Source organism: Saimiri boliviensis, chromosome 6 (genome assembly GCF_048565385.1).
Source record: "Saimiri boliviensis isolate mSaiBol1 chromosome 6, mSaiBol1.pri, whole genome shotgun sequence".
Taxonomy (NCBI): Eukaryota; Metazoa; Chordata; class Mammalia; order Primates; family Cebidae; genus Saimiri; species Saimiri boliviensis.
Genome location: NC_133454.1, coordinates 112,755,849 through 112,772,021, shown reverse-complemented (window position 1 = coordinate 112,772,021; position 16,173 = coordinate 112,755,849). Strand labels below are relative to the sequence as shown.

The 16,173-nt window shown below is 55.2% G+C and overlaps 1 protein-coding gene across 7 annotated transcripts in view; it reads right to left on the bottom strand.

Moving 5' to 3' along the window:
* PRDM11 (PR/SET domain 11) overlaps positions 1 to 14,348 on the bottom strand; it is an 87,340-nt gene extending 72,992 nt beyond the window's left edge. For 2 of the 7 annotated variants that reach the window (XM_074401348.1, XM_074401351.1), the window contains exon 1: positions 13,281 to 13,524. Coding sequence is in view for 3 of the 7 variants with exons in the window: in XM_010333719.3 (XP_010332021.1) it covers positions 5,469 to 5,618 (150 nt within the window). In the remaining 4 variants the exon portion in view is untranslated. Of the gene's footprint in view, positions 1 to 5,468; positions 13,260 to 13,280; positions 13,525 to 13,962 lie in introns of those variants that run through there. The other 5 variants (XM_039471097.2, XM_039471098.2, XM_010333719.3 and 2 more) reach the window with 5 other exon arrangements.
* Positions 14,349 to 16,173: the final 1,825 nt, after the last annotated feature.

Below are 16,173 nucleotides of genomic sequence, written 5' to 3'. Positions count from 1 at the left end.
TTTTCGACTCTCTGAGGGCTAGCAGGGGCCAGGAGAGCTGACTTTCTCTCTGGCTCTAAAAAGGAGAACCAGCAATAGTGAAGGATTCACAGGGAGACATTTGATTCTGTGCAGTCAGTCTCAACAGATAGATTTTAAACGTTGTACGATAAACTTCAAAAAATGCAGAAGGTTCCCCAGACCCAGCAGGAGCTGCTCTAGATATGCGCTAGAATAAAAGGCACCAGAATAAAATCAGAATTAACCCAAATGTCAGCCGTGGGGGGATGGTTAAACGATGATCCTTTCTAAAACCTACTGTGTGGCTAGATTTCCTAGATACAATGTTAAGTGAGAAAAGCAATTTGCAGAATAATCTGTACTACATGAAACCATTTGTTTAAACACATACACACACACCCACACACACTGCAGTGATACGTATTCCTATAAATTATGTGTGTCAACATATAGAAAAAGATCTAGAAGGATATATGCCAGAGCAATGACAATGACGGCGAACCCTGCAGAGGAACCTGGAATGTTCTGGTCATCAAGGAAGACTTTAGCTTATTTGTTATTATTTAATTTTTTTCAACATAAAAATATATTTGTATTTTCCTTATGCAATTAGCATGTAGCAAAACAAAAATTAAAAGATCTAGTGAGCTGCCTTGGGAACCAGTGGGCTACCGGTCCCTGGAGGCATCCCAGCAGCTCTGTTGGGGTGCAGAGAATTAAAGGAAATTGAAATGCCACAAGGTATCTAAAGGGGTAGACACCCCTTCTGAACCTCAGGAGCCCCAGCAGGGAAGTCAGAGCAAAAGCCTGTGCTCTCTCTACTCGCATCAAGAGTTGCTGTAAGGAAGCATAGAGCGTTAGACCCCACAAAAGGGAGCGGCAGGGAGCTGCGGCTCTTCAATGCGACACAAAAAGAAACGGGCTGGGCAGTCAGAGGCGCACAGGCCAGCTCTTCAAGTCCACCTTCCTCTGGCCATCTGCCTCCACCTTCCCTTCCCCCTTTGGGGAAGGGTGGAACAGAAAGATGGCCCATTCTGTTCCAGCAGCCCCCAGCCCTGGCCAATGTGACCACCTTCAGGGGTGCTTCAGGGATAAGGGCTGCGTGTGTCCCTAAGAGGACCTGGCACTAGGGGCAAGAGTTCAGGAAGGAAGGAGGAGGAGACAGCGGTGACAAATGCTCGCAGAGCTGACTGCCGCTGACCAGGACCAGTACTAAGCCCAGGCAATGGCCCAGGCAGCAAAATAAGCCTTGACCCCAAACACAGACTGAACCTGTGAGGCCTGGCCGGACCCTGACCCTAGGCAGGAACTGGGCCCTGACAATATAGCAAGCAGAGGCCAATGAGGCCATTACCTCCAAGACAGCTATGGGGTCACGAGAAGAGTCAGGACACAAGGGTCTGAGCCCCTGATTTCCCACAAGACCCTGACAAAGTCACTGAACCCTGTGGGGCCTCAACTCCTTCATCCGCAAACTGGGCAAACAGTAGTTACTCCCAAGCTTGCTGCAAAGATGGAATAAGACCTGGCCCACGTAGCCTCTTTGTGAACCACAGGGACTCGCACACAATGTGAGGCCCACCCACGCCTCAGACGCTGGGCACTGAGAAAAGGAGGTGGCAACAACTGAGCTCCAGAAGCAGTCGGACTGCTGCCAGGCCAGGAGCCCAGGGCGGCCAGCAAGGAGCCCACCGCCGGGCCCAGGAAGAAACCAGAGTGAGTCTGAGAGGGCAGAGGAGACTTTCGTGGCCACTGTCCTGGGCCTGGGGCCAGGGTGCTCAGGGAGGGCAGGGGAGCCACCGGCAGGTGCCAGGGAGGAGTCCGGTTTCTGACTGAAGCCTGGGGAGCAGACCCCGGAGCTGGACCTGAGCCCTTGCCTTACAGGTAGCCCAGGGAACTGGGACAGGGCAGGCCCTGGAACTAGGAGGGGGGCTTGAGGAGAGGGAAGGCGGAGCGCAGGCCCCAGGAGAAGCCGAGACAGGCTGCGATGAGCAAAGGTGCCGAACTGTGCCCCTGGGCCCGGACTTGGACGGCCTTGGAGGATTTGATTTGGGGGGGTGGGTCTCGCTGAGAAGCGGCAGGAGCCATACAGAACGGGCTCAGGGTGTCTGTCCTCAGAGAAGCGGGGCCACCGAGAAGCAAGGAGGTCGCCGCAGGCCTGCACGGTGGAAGAGTCAGCTTTGGGGAAGGGTGGAGCAGAGACGAAGCCCAAGGTGGGCTCAGCTGTCCCAGGGCCGGCTCCCCAGCTGCCATCAGGGAGGCCCTCAGTCTACGGCAAGTACTGAGTGCAGGATGGGACCAACCAAGGGCAATAGAGCAGACAGGGCGAGCAGTCTAGCCCTGGGCCTCCACACGTGACCAGGGCCACTGTCAAAACTAAGGTACCTCCACAACTCCTGCCTTCCTGGCCCTGAAGCCAGAGCCTGGACAGAGAAGAATGCCTGCCCAGCCCCATTCTGCAGGACCCCAGGCAGCTGGACTCCCTGCTGGACAGCAGCCAGACAGCCCGGCCTGCTGCTGGGGCCCAGCCTGTCTGGGAGCTGCAGGGAGGGAGGCAGAGGCTGGGCCACCCTGAACTGGGGCCCCAGAGGAGGGTGGAGGTGGGGCAGGCAGAAGAGGCGCTTCCAACAGCTCCCTCCCGGGCAGGCCCCTACTCTCTGCGGGCTTGTGGCCACATGCAGGCCCAGGCACACCTTGTCTGTTCCCAGCATCCCCAGGACAGGGCAGGTCAGCTGCTCTAGCGACAGGAGGCTGCGACAGAACTGAAGCCCAGCGACTCCCTGACACTGCACCGTCTGCTGCTTTGAGCTGGGCTAGGCTGGAACTTGAAACTTCCCTCGCTGCCTCAATGAGATGTTTGTTTGCTCCTCAGGCCACAGACACAGGTTTCAGTCCTGGCCTGTCAGAGGATCCATGCAGGAAGCCACTTCAGGCTGCTCCCCACTGGTCACCTCCTACACAGACCCCATGCCATCAGAGAGCAGGTGCCCAGGGCCTGGGCAATGGCCCAAACTTCAGCCCTCCCTTCTCCTGCTAGCTCTCCCTGAACACAGCTCTGGACTGTACCCCAGACTGCACCCAGCACCCATGTGACAGCCAGTCCACGTTCCTGCAGCTGTGGTAGGACAGGCAGTGAGGACAAGAGATTTCTGCCATGGCCAGCCTGTGACACCAGGTGTGAGCCCAGCCACCAGGCCAGCCTGGAAAGGCCATGCTGCTCACACCAGAGGGCTGCCTGCCCATCAGCCAGGACCGACTCATAGGTCAAAGAGAGGCCTGTGCATCAGCAATCTCTTCCATCAGACACCACCAAGGAACAGCCTTCCGGGAGGGGAATGGCAGAAAGGAGGCACACACCCCAACGGCCTCTTTGGTCCTCTAAGGCAGAGGTCCCTAATCCCTGGGCCACAGATGGGTACCAGTCCATGACCTGCTAGGGACCGGGCTCACAGCAGGAGGTGAGTGGCAGGTGGGCTAGTGAGCATTACCGCCTGAGGTCTGCCTCTGCCAGATCAGAGGCAGCATTAGATTCTCACAGAAGCGCAAACCCTGCTGTGAACTGCGCATGCGAGGGATCTAGGAGCGCGCTCCTGATGAGAATCGAACTACTGCCTGATGATCTCAAGTGGAACAGTTTCATCCCAAACCATCCTCCCCGATCCCATCCATGGAAAAATTGTCTTCTAGAAAATGGTCCCTGGTGCCAGAAAGTTTGGAGACCACTGCTGTAAGCCACCTACTCAGCCACGGCCACCACCCCAAGTCCACTGCCACCTTTTCTACAGTGCAAAGCTAACTGACTACTTCTCTCGCCTGCTTACAGACCACCTAGAGCTCCCCAGTGCCTCCAGGGCAAGGTCTCAATTCCTTCACTCAGCATTCAAGGCCCTCAGGGTCTGGCCCACACCTGCCTCTCCCCAGCCATTTCCACTGCTTCTCTAAACACCCAAGACCGCTTGCCATTCCCGAACCACAGGATCCTCCTGTTGCCTGCCTTCGCACATACCGTTCCACGAGCCTAAAATGCCCTTCCCTCTCCCTGCGCCTGGCAAACCCCTGCTCCTCCTTAAGGTCCAGCGCATCGCCACCTCCTGCAGGAAACCTAACCCGATCCTCCCTCTCGACCTCCCAGGATGAAATGACTTGCTCTCCTCGGCCCCGGATCCATGAGCAAGCCTGGTGCTTCCCACCTTCAATCACAGGACCCAAGCAAGAGCTGCTCAAGAAATCTGGGGTAAAGTGACTTCTCTATTTTTTAAGTTTTCCAATCTGATGCCAACAGATGTTTTTGTAAAATAAAATTTAAAAGGATGTGGCAATGCCAAGTTGCCAAACAAGTTTCTCAAGGCTTACTCTCAAAGTCTGCACGCCTCTCACCGCAGACCCGACCTACACAGCTCAGGATCGGCAGAGGTCTGGGGACCACGGACTCCATGGACTGGCAGAGCCACTGTGCTCCCGGCGTTCCAGAAGGAACATGGTGCAGGGCCTATTAAGAGTCAGGTGTGTATGTCTGGACCCCAGAGAACAAGGGGTCACTCCATGAACATCTGCTGTCCCAGACACTGGATGGGAAAGTCTGAAAATGCTGTAACATGGGTGGTCCTTGTGACAGGCCTCCCATTCCTCAAACGGTCACATAAAGGCGCAGAGAGGGTGAGCTGCCCGAGCCACAGTGGCCCACGTGTTCTACTTTCTCTACACTGCCCAGCATCCCAGGGGCAGGAACATAGAATCTGCAAGTTAGCTGTCCAAACGCCTGCCCCGCATGGATGACTGATGGTATCTCCCACCGCAGTCCCAGCAAGCCAGTCCCGTGCTGTGATAAAGAGCTCAGACTCTGGAATCAGACAGACCTAGGTTCACATCCTGGCTTAGCCTTTCGTACCTGTGTGCCCTTAGGTGAGTCACCTCACTTCTCAGGGCCTCCACATGACCTCTGTAAACCACACCTAATAACGCTGGCATCACGGGACAGCTGTGAGGGTTGAAGGGAACATGCCCATCTACACTCATTCGGGCTTGGCTGTCACTGATGTTTATAAAAGGCTCAGGGTCTGGCAGCTGGAAACTCTGCCCTGGATCCTCCTTTTCTGCTTGCCCTTCCCAGGAGACCCAATATCTTCTCTTTGGGGTCAAGAGAGACTGCTGGTTTCCCTGGCTGCTAAGTTTGCTGATTTTCTTTGAGGACTTCACCTCCCTGCCCTCCACCTCCCTCAGGCCAAGGGGCTTCTGTCCTTCCTCCCCCTCCACCCCTACTTGGGGCACCACTGTGCCCCCTCTCCAAATGCCAGCTCCCTCTGGCTGGTCTTGCTTTCTCTTGGAACAAGACTGCCCTAAAGAGGGGCACCCCTGCCCCCTGGGAAAAGGCCACTCTGTTTGGGTTGCGGCAGTAAAGGGCTGTGAGGTCAGGAACGAGCCCCAGCCAACCACCTCCCAGCAGCCCCCAGAGCCCACTCTCTCTGTACCTTAGGCCATGATGGTGCTGAGTCCGCCCCGGCTGGGTCCCAGTCAGCTGCTCCCACGAGAAGCTCACTTCCTGCTGGGGCCGAGGGTCTGGTGAGCTGCTCCCCATGCCCCTTGGCGGTCCTGGAGCCTCCCAAGCCAGGCGTCTCCATTCCCTGGCATCGGGCAGCCGGATCCTTTGCTGGCCCTCACCCCTTTCCCTTGGGGAAAGTGAGAGATAGTGGGAGAAGCCACTCTGGGAAAGCTGACATTGTGGGGGCGGTTCCATATTTACTTGCTCAGTGACGTCCATACCAGCCCAGCTCAGTGCCCTAGTCAAAGTGATCCTCCTGCCTACTGGTCCCACTCTCGCCCCCAACTCTGCCACAAGCCTGGGGGAAGGCGTCCACTGGCCACCACCCTCCTTTCGACCCAAAGCTCCTTCCAGTCACAGTCCCTGATATTCATGCAGTCATGGACAACCTCTGTTGCAGGGGGCAGAGGCTGTGACAACTCTCTGGGGTCCCCATTCTGCTCTGATTCCAGGAGAATAACTGGGGTGCAGAGGAAGGGGTGCTAGATTTGCGGTCAGAATTTTAGCTTGGTTACTCCCTAAACTGTATGAGCCCCAAATCACTTCCCCCTTCTGAACCTCAGTTTTACGAGCTGTACAATATGGGGTTTAAGGGCCAACCTGCCTGGGCTAGTGATTGGGGATCGGGAGAAGGTGCAGTTGAGAGGAAGAGAGTCCTGGTTGCTCTTATGGATCAGTTCGGGTAGGGGAGAGAGGACAGGAAGGGAATGCTCCAGAAGGCACTGATGGCTCCAGAGGCCTGGGGTGCCTCACTTTGCAAGCAGGGAACCCCGCTACCATTAGCACCAACCCCTGGTCTGAGGCTGCTGCTTGGGAGCAGGATGGCCAGCAGCTATCTGCCCCCTCGCTACTCTGCTCCCCTACCCAGTATCATTTCAGTGGAGGCTCTTGGTCTGTTTGAATGTGCCTGCAACTTCTAACCTGTGAGGTTCCTGGGATGGGAGAAAGTCTGAAACCAAGACTCTATAAATCAGATCCTGTTTTTATTAATGTATTATTGTTTTTTGAGACAGGCTCTCACTCTGTCTCCCAGGCTGGAGTATAGCGGTGTGATCTCAACACACCACAGCCTCAATCCCCTAGGCTCTGGTGCTCCTCCCACCTCGGCCTCCCAAGTTGCTGGGACTGCAGGTACGTATCACCAGGCCCGGCTAATTCTGTTTATTTTTTTGTAAATACAGGGTCTCACTATGTTGCCCAGGCTGGTCTCAAACCCCTGGACTCAAGCGATCCTTCCATCTCAGCCTCCCAAAGTGCTGGGATTACAGGCATGCGCCACTGTGCCCAGCACAAATCCTATTTTTAAATCGCCCAAGAAACCTTCTGGGAATTGTTATGTACTATAAGTAGGCAATCCCAAAATCTTCCTTTATCAATGTGGCCTTCTTAAGGAGACTGGAACAATGAGACGATGGCTGTGTGGCCTTGAGTTGATCATGTAACCTCTCTGAGCCCCAAGCTTCCTCATCCATCAGGGGATGCGGGAGTAATCTCGCCGGACCTTTGTCAGTGTTTTGTTCAGCTGGTTACCAACCCAGAGATAACAGCACCTTAAACTCGGTCCTGCAAACACACAGAGGAAAAGTCTTCCACAGAATGCACGGCAGGTCTGATATTACTGAGTCCATTTACAGAAAGGAAACTGAGGCCCAGATAGGTTAAATATCTTGCCTTAAACACAAGACACTGGGGCAGCATGAGTATCTGAGGCTATGGCTAGATCACCTTTAAGTACAGACACGCTCACTGTCTCATATCCGGGCACTGCCATCCCATCCCCAGCAAGGGGCACAAGAGGACCCCCATGCCTTCCCCACATCCATTGGCTTCACACCGAGGAGATGGCCTGACACTGGCCCTATGCCATTCACTGGAGCTCTTTCTCCGGAGCTGTCCATGCAGCCCTCAGAGGCTGATAGTGGCATCACCCCCATTCTGCAGATAAGAAAATGGGTAGCTCCAAAAGAAGCAGCCTCCTGCTCAGCTCTCACCACTACCTGGTGCCAGAAGCAAGACTGAACGTGGGGCCCACACCTTCTCCAGGGCACAACGTGGACCCCGCCAGCCAGCTCCCTGGCTCCTTCTCAGTTCCCTTTCCCCGCCAAGGGACCAGCTCGAGGTACTTTGCTGGATTTTTATCTGCAGGTCCCCTCGCTACTCAGAAGCAGAAGTCAGGCACACTCAAGGAAACATCTGGTCCCCAGAACTGAGCCCCAAGCCATCCGCTCTGCCCTTCACTATAGAGGGCCAACTTCCCCTACTTCTCCCTGGGACTCGTCACTCACAGCTCTCACCTTCATCCTCTCCTGCCTCAATTACTAAGAAAGCCTCCTATTTGGCCTCCCTGCCTCCAGCCTCATGCCCAAGCCACTCCTGCTGTGTTTCGGAACGTAGATCTGATCACCACGTCAGCTTCCTCCTCGTAAAACCCTCTGAGGCTCCCTGTGGCCCAAGAGACAGAGTGTAAATTCCTCCTCAGCACAGCAGTCAGGACCTGTTACAGCCTAGTAAGGGCCAAGTATCTGGGTTAGGCCGGAGGGCTCAGGAATCCAGTGTCCTGAGTTTGAATTTCATTACCAACTGTGAAACCTTGGGCAAGTGACATGACCTCTCTGAGCCTCAGTTTCCTAAACTGTAGAATGGGGAAATAACAATACCACGATCAGGGCACCGCTGTGAAGATTTCAAAAGACAAAGCAGGTAAAGCACTTTGCACATAGTAGGTGCTCAATTCATCCACTCATTCTACAAGAATTTGAAGCTCTAGTTACTATATGGCATATACTGCTCACACAGCAGTGAACAAAACCAACGACAATCCCAGCTCTCTGGAAACTTGCATTATAATGATGGGAGGCAGATGGAAAACAAAATTAAAAAGTCAAACATGGAGCACGGGATAAGTGCTAGTCACTAAAGAGAGAAAAGAGCAGCAAGCAGAGAGAGGGTGTTGGGGTGGGTTGCAATTTTAAACGAGAAAGTGCCCACGGCCGGGCCCGGTGGTTCGCATTTGTAATCCCAGCACTTTGGGAGACCAAGGCAGGTGGATCACTTGAGGCCAAGAGTTCAAGACCAGCCTGGCCAACATGGTGAGACCCCATCTCTACTAAAACTACAAAAATTAGCCGAGGGTGGTGGTATGTGTCTGTAGTCCCAGCTAGTCAGGAGGCTGAGGCAGGGGAATCGCTTGAACCCAGGAGGCGGAAGTTGCAGTGAGCCGAGATCGTATCATTGCACTCCAGCCTGAGCAACTGAGTAAGACCCTGTCTAAAAAAAAAAAGTGCCCATGAGAAGACAATGTTTAAGCAGAAGTCCTGGGAGAGGGGAGGAGGGCGCCCACCATGGAGATAACAGGCAAGAGTAATGTAGGGAGAGGATGCGACCGACACTAGTGTTAGTCAAACTGTGATTACTGTTACTCTCTTTCCAGCTTCATCCGCTTCCGTCTCCTCCCCTTAAACTTACTCTTGACCTGAATGAACTCCTCAAGCCTCCCCGTCCCTTTCACACACCCATGCTTCTGGACAAGCTATGCCTCAGGCCTGAAGCCTCTCCCCTCCTGTGCTCTCCAAATCCTACTCACTCTTCAAAGCCTAGCCTAAAGGCCTCCTCCTCAGGGAAGCTTTCCCTGACTTAGAGTGAGTGATGTCTCCTTTGCATTCTTCTGCTGTAAGCTGCAGCAGCCTAGTTCTCTGCCCAACTCCCAGGCTGATCTGTGAGCTCTGGAAGGGCAAGGACTCACTTGCACATGGCACCGCCCAGGCCCAGCACAGTGTCTGGCACAGTGATGGCATGCCTGCCCTCACCACCCGGTCAATGAAAAGAGGACCGAATCATACCCAGACTGTGGTCCAGGCCTCCCCAGCAGAGCCACCACAGTCCAGGGACACCACCAGCAAGGTGGCTGCATTGCATGAACACTGGCCTTTTCAACACAGATACAAATCTGCAATAGGAAACAGGCTTTAAAAAAAAAAAAAAAAAAAAAAAAAAGCACAATTTTCTTTTCTCTTTCTGCACAGCTTGTTTTTCCAGCACAGCTCCAGGGTCAGCTGTCGGGAAGCCCCTCCCAGGCCCCACTCGGAGAGCATGGGGCTCTGTGGCCTCCAAGGACTCACAGCCTCCAGCAGGAGGTAGAGATGCACCAGACAGTTTTACATCAGCCCGGGCACCAGGGCCACTAGCCACCTCTGAGCCAAGAATCCCATGCTCAAACTCCAATGTTAGGTAGGTGTTACTCCACTGGAGGCCTGCTCTCCCCTGAGAGCTTTATAACCCCACATGGTGCTTCCAAAGGGGCTTCTCCCCAGTGGGCTTGGGGTTCTCTGCCCTCACTCCAAGAGGGCATACTAAGGAGGTGGCCTCAGACTGCTAAGGTTCTAATCCTGGCCACGCCATCAACCCTGGGTCCCTTACCTCATCTTTTGGAGACTCGGTCTCTCAATCTGTGAAACAGAAGTACTGTTTAGCGTGTGGAGCTGTTTTCAGCACAGGGTATGTGACATGCTTAGACCCACACCTGGCACACAATAAGCCTTCTAAAAACATTAGCTGCCATCATCATCAACATCATCATTATCATCATCTTTTTCTTCTTCCTCTTCATCTTCCCCAGATCGCCGGCTCTGCAGCCCCTTCACTGAATCATATACTGTCTACATCAGCAGGGACCTCAGGGAATGTTCTCTCATCCTCCCACTTTCCTGGAATATCCTCTGCTACATTCCTGGCACACAGTCTTCCCGGCCATAAACACCTGTAAGGATTGGAACGTATCAGCTGTACGCTACGAGCCAGTCATTTTGCCAGCTACGCCTAACACCTCCATCCAGCTGAACCCACCAGCCCATTGCTCAGGGAAGCGGCGTTCACTCATCCTGTCCCCAGTCCCCAGCACACACAGAGCTCTCTATCCACGCTCAAGGATTCAGCGGAAGGTGTTTGGTGAGCAACTCTCAAGTGCAAACCCAACAGCACACTCAAGCCAACCCTGGCAGAGCTTAGAGTCTGATGGAAGAGCAAGGCTACAACCAGATCATTACACCACTACGTGGAAAATTGCTACAGGCGTGAGGGCTCCAAAGGAGAGGTAGGTGGGCCAGGAGAGCTATAAAGAAGGGCGCTCAGCCTAATCAGGGAGGGCTTCCCTGAAGAGGGGATGTGAAGATGGAAGAGGAAGGATGAGGAGGCCTCATCAGGAGGGGGGTGGAATGCAAGGTCAGGGCAGAAGGAACAGCATGAGGAAGTGCCATGTTAGGCAGAACATGACAAATAGGAGGCACAAAAGGTGGTGTCCCCACAGAGACTGGAGGGCAGCTGGATTTCTGTCATTCTCCTAGCAGCTGTGGGAGTCCCTGAAGGTCTTTCAGGCAGGGGGTTATAAGCTCAGTTATGCATGTCGAAAAGATCACCCTGGCTGCTTTCCAAGTCAGGGTCCTCTCTCTGTGTATTAACTGCACATGTACTACTTGTCTCTCTGCCTAAAATGCCTCTCTAGTCCCTGTATCAGTCAGCACAGGCTAAGTTATGCTGCAGTAACAAACAGCCCCAACAGCTCACTGTTTGTTTAAAACAACAAAGGTTTCGTTATCACTCTTGTTGCGTGTCCATCATGGGTCACCAAGGGCTTCAAGCATGGAGTGACTCAGGGACTCAGGCTGGCAGCGGCCACTCCCATCCCACGTTACTGCCAGTTGGCACGTCACAGGGAAAGTGCACTGTGGAAGGTCTAACCAGCAATTAAATGCTGTAGCCCAGAAGTGACATGTATCGCTGTCATTTATAACTCACCAGCCAGTCACAGGGTCCCCCACCCAAGCGCAGGTAGAGCTCTAGTCAACCTACTGTGGACCTGGAAGAACTGGAAATAGTAAGAGGAAAGCATTAAGGACCCAGACACTCCCATCCCACTGTGCCCTTCGCTAACCTTAATTCGTTCATTAGATGACAACAGCTTCAGAATTTGAGGAGGAAAGTCCAGCCTGTGTAGGAGAGATCAGTATGGTGTCCAGAGAGATCTAGGAGAGGGTAAAGGATGAGGTCAAGGGCAGGGGCCAGATCACTCAGAAGCTTTTAGATCACTGCACTAATTTGGTTCTTTTTCCTTAACACACTGGAAAGACTTCTAGGTGTTTGAAGCAGGAAATGGGATCCCTGACATGATCCGATTTGGAACAGATCACTCTGACTGCCATGAAGGGGGGGGTTGCAGGTGTACATCAGCAGGCTCCTGTTGTCCTGGGGAGAGACAGCGATGTCGTGACTACGATGCTGGGGAACAGGGAATGGAGAGAAGTGGATGGGTTCATTCGAGAGGACAAAGTTATCTGGGCCTGGAGATGGAGCAGATTGGGATGAGAGAGACAGGCAGAGACACCAACGCTTCTGCCTTAAAGAGTAGTGGGACAGCGTGCTCCTGCCCGAGATCAGAGCCCTAGAAGAGGTTTAGAGAGGAAGATTACAGACAGCTCTGGTCCCTGTGTGTTTGTCATGCTTATAAATAGCCAAGAGACCAGGCCAAGGAGGCAGCTGAAGCCACAGGTAGGACTCCTGACTCCTGGTTCAGTGCTCTTTACTCCATACTTGACAATAACCTGGAACCAGGGAAACTCCTTGTAAGTCCAGGAGAGGGCAGATCCAAATAAGAGAATCGTACTTGACACCAAGGAGAACGAATCGATGGAACACATCAACCCAGGAAGTCCAGACGACAGAATTGTAACTCAGGTCAAATGAGACTGTAAGTGCAGAGGTGATGGCTATTGTGACCCATCTAGGACTCCAGGGACAAGTGAGGGGAGTCCCTCACCTCAGGAAATGAGACCCTGCCACCAGCTGTTCCTTGGGGGCCCTGTCAGTTTGAGACTGGATGGACCACACTGGGGTCTGTGGGGAAATTCCGATAGTTCTAGGACAGTACATTCTGCAGGGATTCTGGGGCGGGGCTGCCAGGCCCTAGAACAGGCATTTCATCTTTGCTATCTCATTTAATTTCACAACTGCCTTGCCAGACAGGTTGTGTTGGGCTTACGTTAGGGATGGAGACACAATTCTCAGAGAGGCCAAAGACAACCAAAGTCACACAGCGACTATGCCGGGGAGGTAGAATTCAGAGAGAAACTCTTTCCATTAGACTGAATACAGCAAGAGGCTAGGGCTCTACTCCCAGAAGGGCAGGTTTTCAGACATGCCAAACAGAACTCTGCTTGCCCACCTTTCCGATAATCTGCTCCCCAACCATGACCCCGCACTCCACACAATGACCCTAGGAAAGCCCCAACCTTCCTTCCTCTCAAGAGGAAACATGGGCAAAGACCAGCTTGGGTGCTACCGGCAGCAGGCTCCACGGAAATTTCTTCTCTCCCCAAACCCCCAAAGTTTATAGGGTTTCCAGGTACCAAGAGCAATCTCTCATTATTGCATCCTGGCTCATGCACAAAGAGCTGGGTGTGTTTCCCTGCAGCCACTCCAAATTACATAGCACGGCCTTTCTCCACACGAAGCAAGCGTCTAGGAAAGAGGAGAGGTTTCAGATTTTTCTCTCCTAAATCCCAGCCCAGCCCGGGCGGGCGGTCTAAGCCCCCATCTCTCAGCTGGGCTCTGGACACACACCAGAACTTTACACCAGCATCGCCCAAGACGCTGGTGATCTCTTGGCAGCGCCTCGCCTAGGGCACGCCGGCCTTGACCGGAGAGAGGTCACTGGCCGCTAAGTTTCTGCAGTTTCTGCAGAGGCGAGTACCTTGGGGACTGCGAGTGGGGGGTGGAGGCTGCGCTCCGGAGAGGGTTCCCGAAGAGTCTACACCGCAACTAACACTTAAAACGCATTCCAGAAACGCCCTCCGGCTCGGCCGCGCTTCGCGATGGAGAAGGCTTCCCGGCATCCCGAAGGACGCCTCCCAGCTCCGTCCCCGAGCCCCCCGCAGCAGCCCCGGGCGCGGGGCCGAGGGCGGCCGCGAGAACTAGGCCGGCGGCCGCGGCGAGCCCTCCGGCGCCCGCGCCCCGCCCCGCCCGTGTCACCGCGGTCTCATTCCGAACGCCCGGCCCGGGCCGCCGCTCCCATTGGTCGGCGGCCACGTCCGTCAGCGGGCGCGCCGCTCGCGGAGAGAAAAGGCTACAATGTAACAAGGCGAGGAGCGAGCGAGCGGGGAGGAAGGAGGCGGAGGGCGGCCCCCGGCTCCCGCGGCGGCGGCAGCTACCTGCCGAGGGCTCGCCCACCTCGGGGCCCCGGCGGGCCGCCCCCCGGCCCCGCGCCCGCGCCGCCCGGACCCCCGCCCCGCGCCCGCGCCGAGCCCCCCGGCCGCCCGCGCCCCCCGCCGCCGCTCCCGGCCCCCGCACCGGCGGCCCCCGCGCTCGCTGGCGAACTGCCGAGCGCTCTCCGAAGCCATTTTCAATGGCCACATTGGCTACCGGGGCTGACTCACCTTCCCGGGAACGCTGCGGCAGCCGCGGGGCCCGGGCGGCGCGGGCGGCCCGGCGGGCGGCTCGGCGGAGGCGGCGCGGCCCCGGCTGGCGGCCCCCGCGGCGGGAGCGGCCGCGCTGCGGACGCGCTGGTCCCCGGCGAGGCAAAGTTTCAGCGCCAGCCTCGGCGCGGCGGCGGCGGCGGCGGCGACTCGCTGCTGCTCTCCTCCCCTGCTTTGACCACCATCTTATTAGTACAGGAAATGACATGGAAAACGGAAGAAAGCGGCGTTTGGGGCAGACGCGGACCCCCCAATTCAGGGGCCGGAGCCGGGACTCACCAGCCGCGTCCCGACCCGGCCCCGGAGAAAACTCCCGGGGCCCCTTCGGCCCGCGCCCTGCCCGGAGGGGGAAACCCGGCTCCCCAAACCCAAAGGGAGAGGGAGCGTTTTATAATCCAGCCCGCGGAGAAATCGAGAAAAAAATAGATGAGAAAAAGAAAAGGTTAAGAGAACTTTGGAACTGGGAACTGGGATACTTTTTGGGGTCGGAAGTAAAAGTTCTCAGATTTTTTTTTAAAAAGTCACTGCGAGGGGGGCTCCCCGGCTCTCCCGGTCCCTTAGCAGTCCATTTGGAACCAAATAGTCGGGGGGAGTCGAGGCGTTTGGATTTTTAACCCTTTCAGGGCTCCGCAGTCGGCCCCCTCCCGGTCCCATTTAACCCTTTGAGTGCTCAGCAGTTTGGAGAGAAAAGTCGAAGTTGCAAAACGTAGGCGTCCCGCCAAGGCTAAGGGTGAGGGGCTTGGGGTTCGTTAAAAATATTAACTCTTTGCCTGGGGCTGCGGTTTGGAAGTCGCGAACCGCACATGTTCTTCAAATCGGAATACGTTACAGAGGGAGACACGTTCTGAGAACTGGAGGGGACGGACCCTGGCCGGCTTGGAAAAGATGTCCAAGCTGCGTTCACTTGCTCGACACCTCAGTTTCTTCATCTGTGAAATGGGATTCGACATCACAGAGAAGGGGTGATGAGGGAAAGACGGGGTCGGGGGTGGGATTGTCAGACTGCTTAAGAGCTTTACATGCTTTCCAGGGCTCCAGGAAGACGGACAGGTTGTGATGGGGCTGGAAGCCTTGGAGCAGGGCAAGGGACACTGCGGGGCGGCGTAACCGGGACAACCATTCCCCAATCAACCCGTTTCTCGTGGCGTCCTGTACAAGTCCTGTGGCCCAATGGCGGTGTCTCTTTCCTACCAAGGGAGGATGCGCTGGGTAGGCTCTAAAACTGGGGCAGAAACCCCAGTTGGTGGTTCCCAGTAAGGCGCCTGGGCGAGGCGCTGTCCAGTGAGAGGCTGTCGCTCCCCTACACGACCACGAAACCCTGCAAGAGTTGCTCAGACGCCCCACCACCACCCCGCCCCGCCAACGAGGGTGCTACCCCAGGGAAGCCTCCTCCCAAGGCAGGTAGAGTTCCCTGTCAGCCCCGCTGCTGGCGATCCTCAGATGGGCATCCATGCTCAGACCTCGGGCCTGCTCATGGCTTTTGGAATCTGGATGCGGAGCTGGAGGCGGTGGGGATGATGAGGGAGAGAACACTAGGTACCACATCATCTGTTTCCCTTGACTCTGGCATCACAAACACAGCTTCTTGGAATCTCATGCCTGTTATTGGTTGTGTGATCTTAAGCAAGCGGTTTCACCTCTCTGAGCCTTTATTTCCTGCATCTGCGGAGTGGTGCACAGTAATACCCACGTTCCTGACTCTGCATAAGGAGCCACCAGAGTGTATTTCAAGGGCCCGGCACCCAGCTGCTCACAGTAGATGCTCAAGAGACAATAACCACCCTAACATTATACGAGGTTCAGTGCAACTGTACCATTCCTGAGTATCTCTTGCTTGATGCCAGGCAGAGTATTGAGTACTGGGGGTCCGAGGGGGGTTCCACGATTAGAATGACAAGATCCTTCGAGGAGGTTTTGGTCTGCCCAGGAAATGAAGGCACTCGCAGATAACTTGGATTAATTCAGAACTGAATGCACCTCCAGCTGCACTGAGCATCATTTTGGATGCCAAGTGCCGGGCTGGGAGAAGGGGCACTGAGGAAGGAGCCATTTATTGTTCCTTCTGAGGAGAAAGTTCACCAAGGGAATGATGTCAGAGGCAAGCCCGGAATTTCCACCAGTGGTAGGATGGCATTGCCAGGAAGGCAAACAGTTGGCGCAAAGACCGCGAGG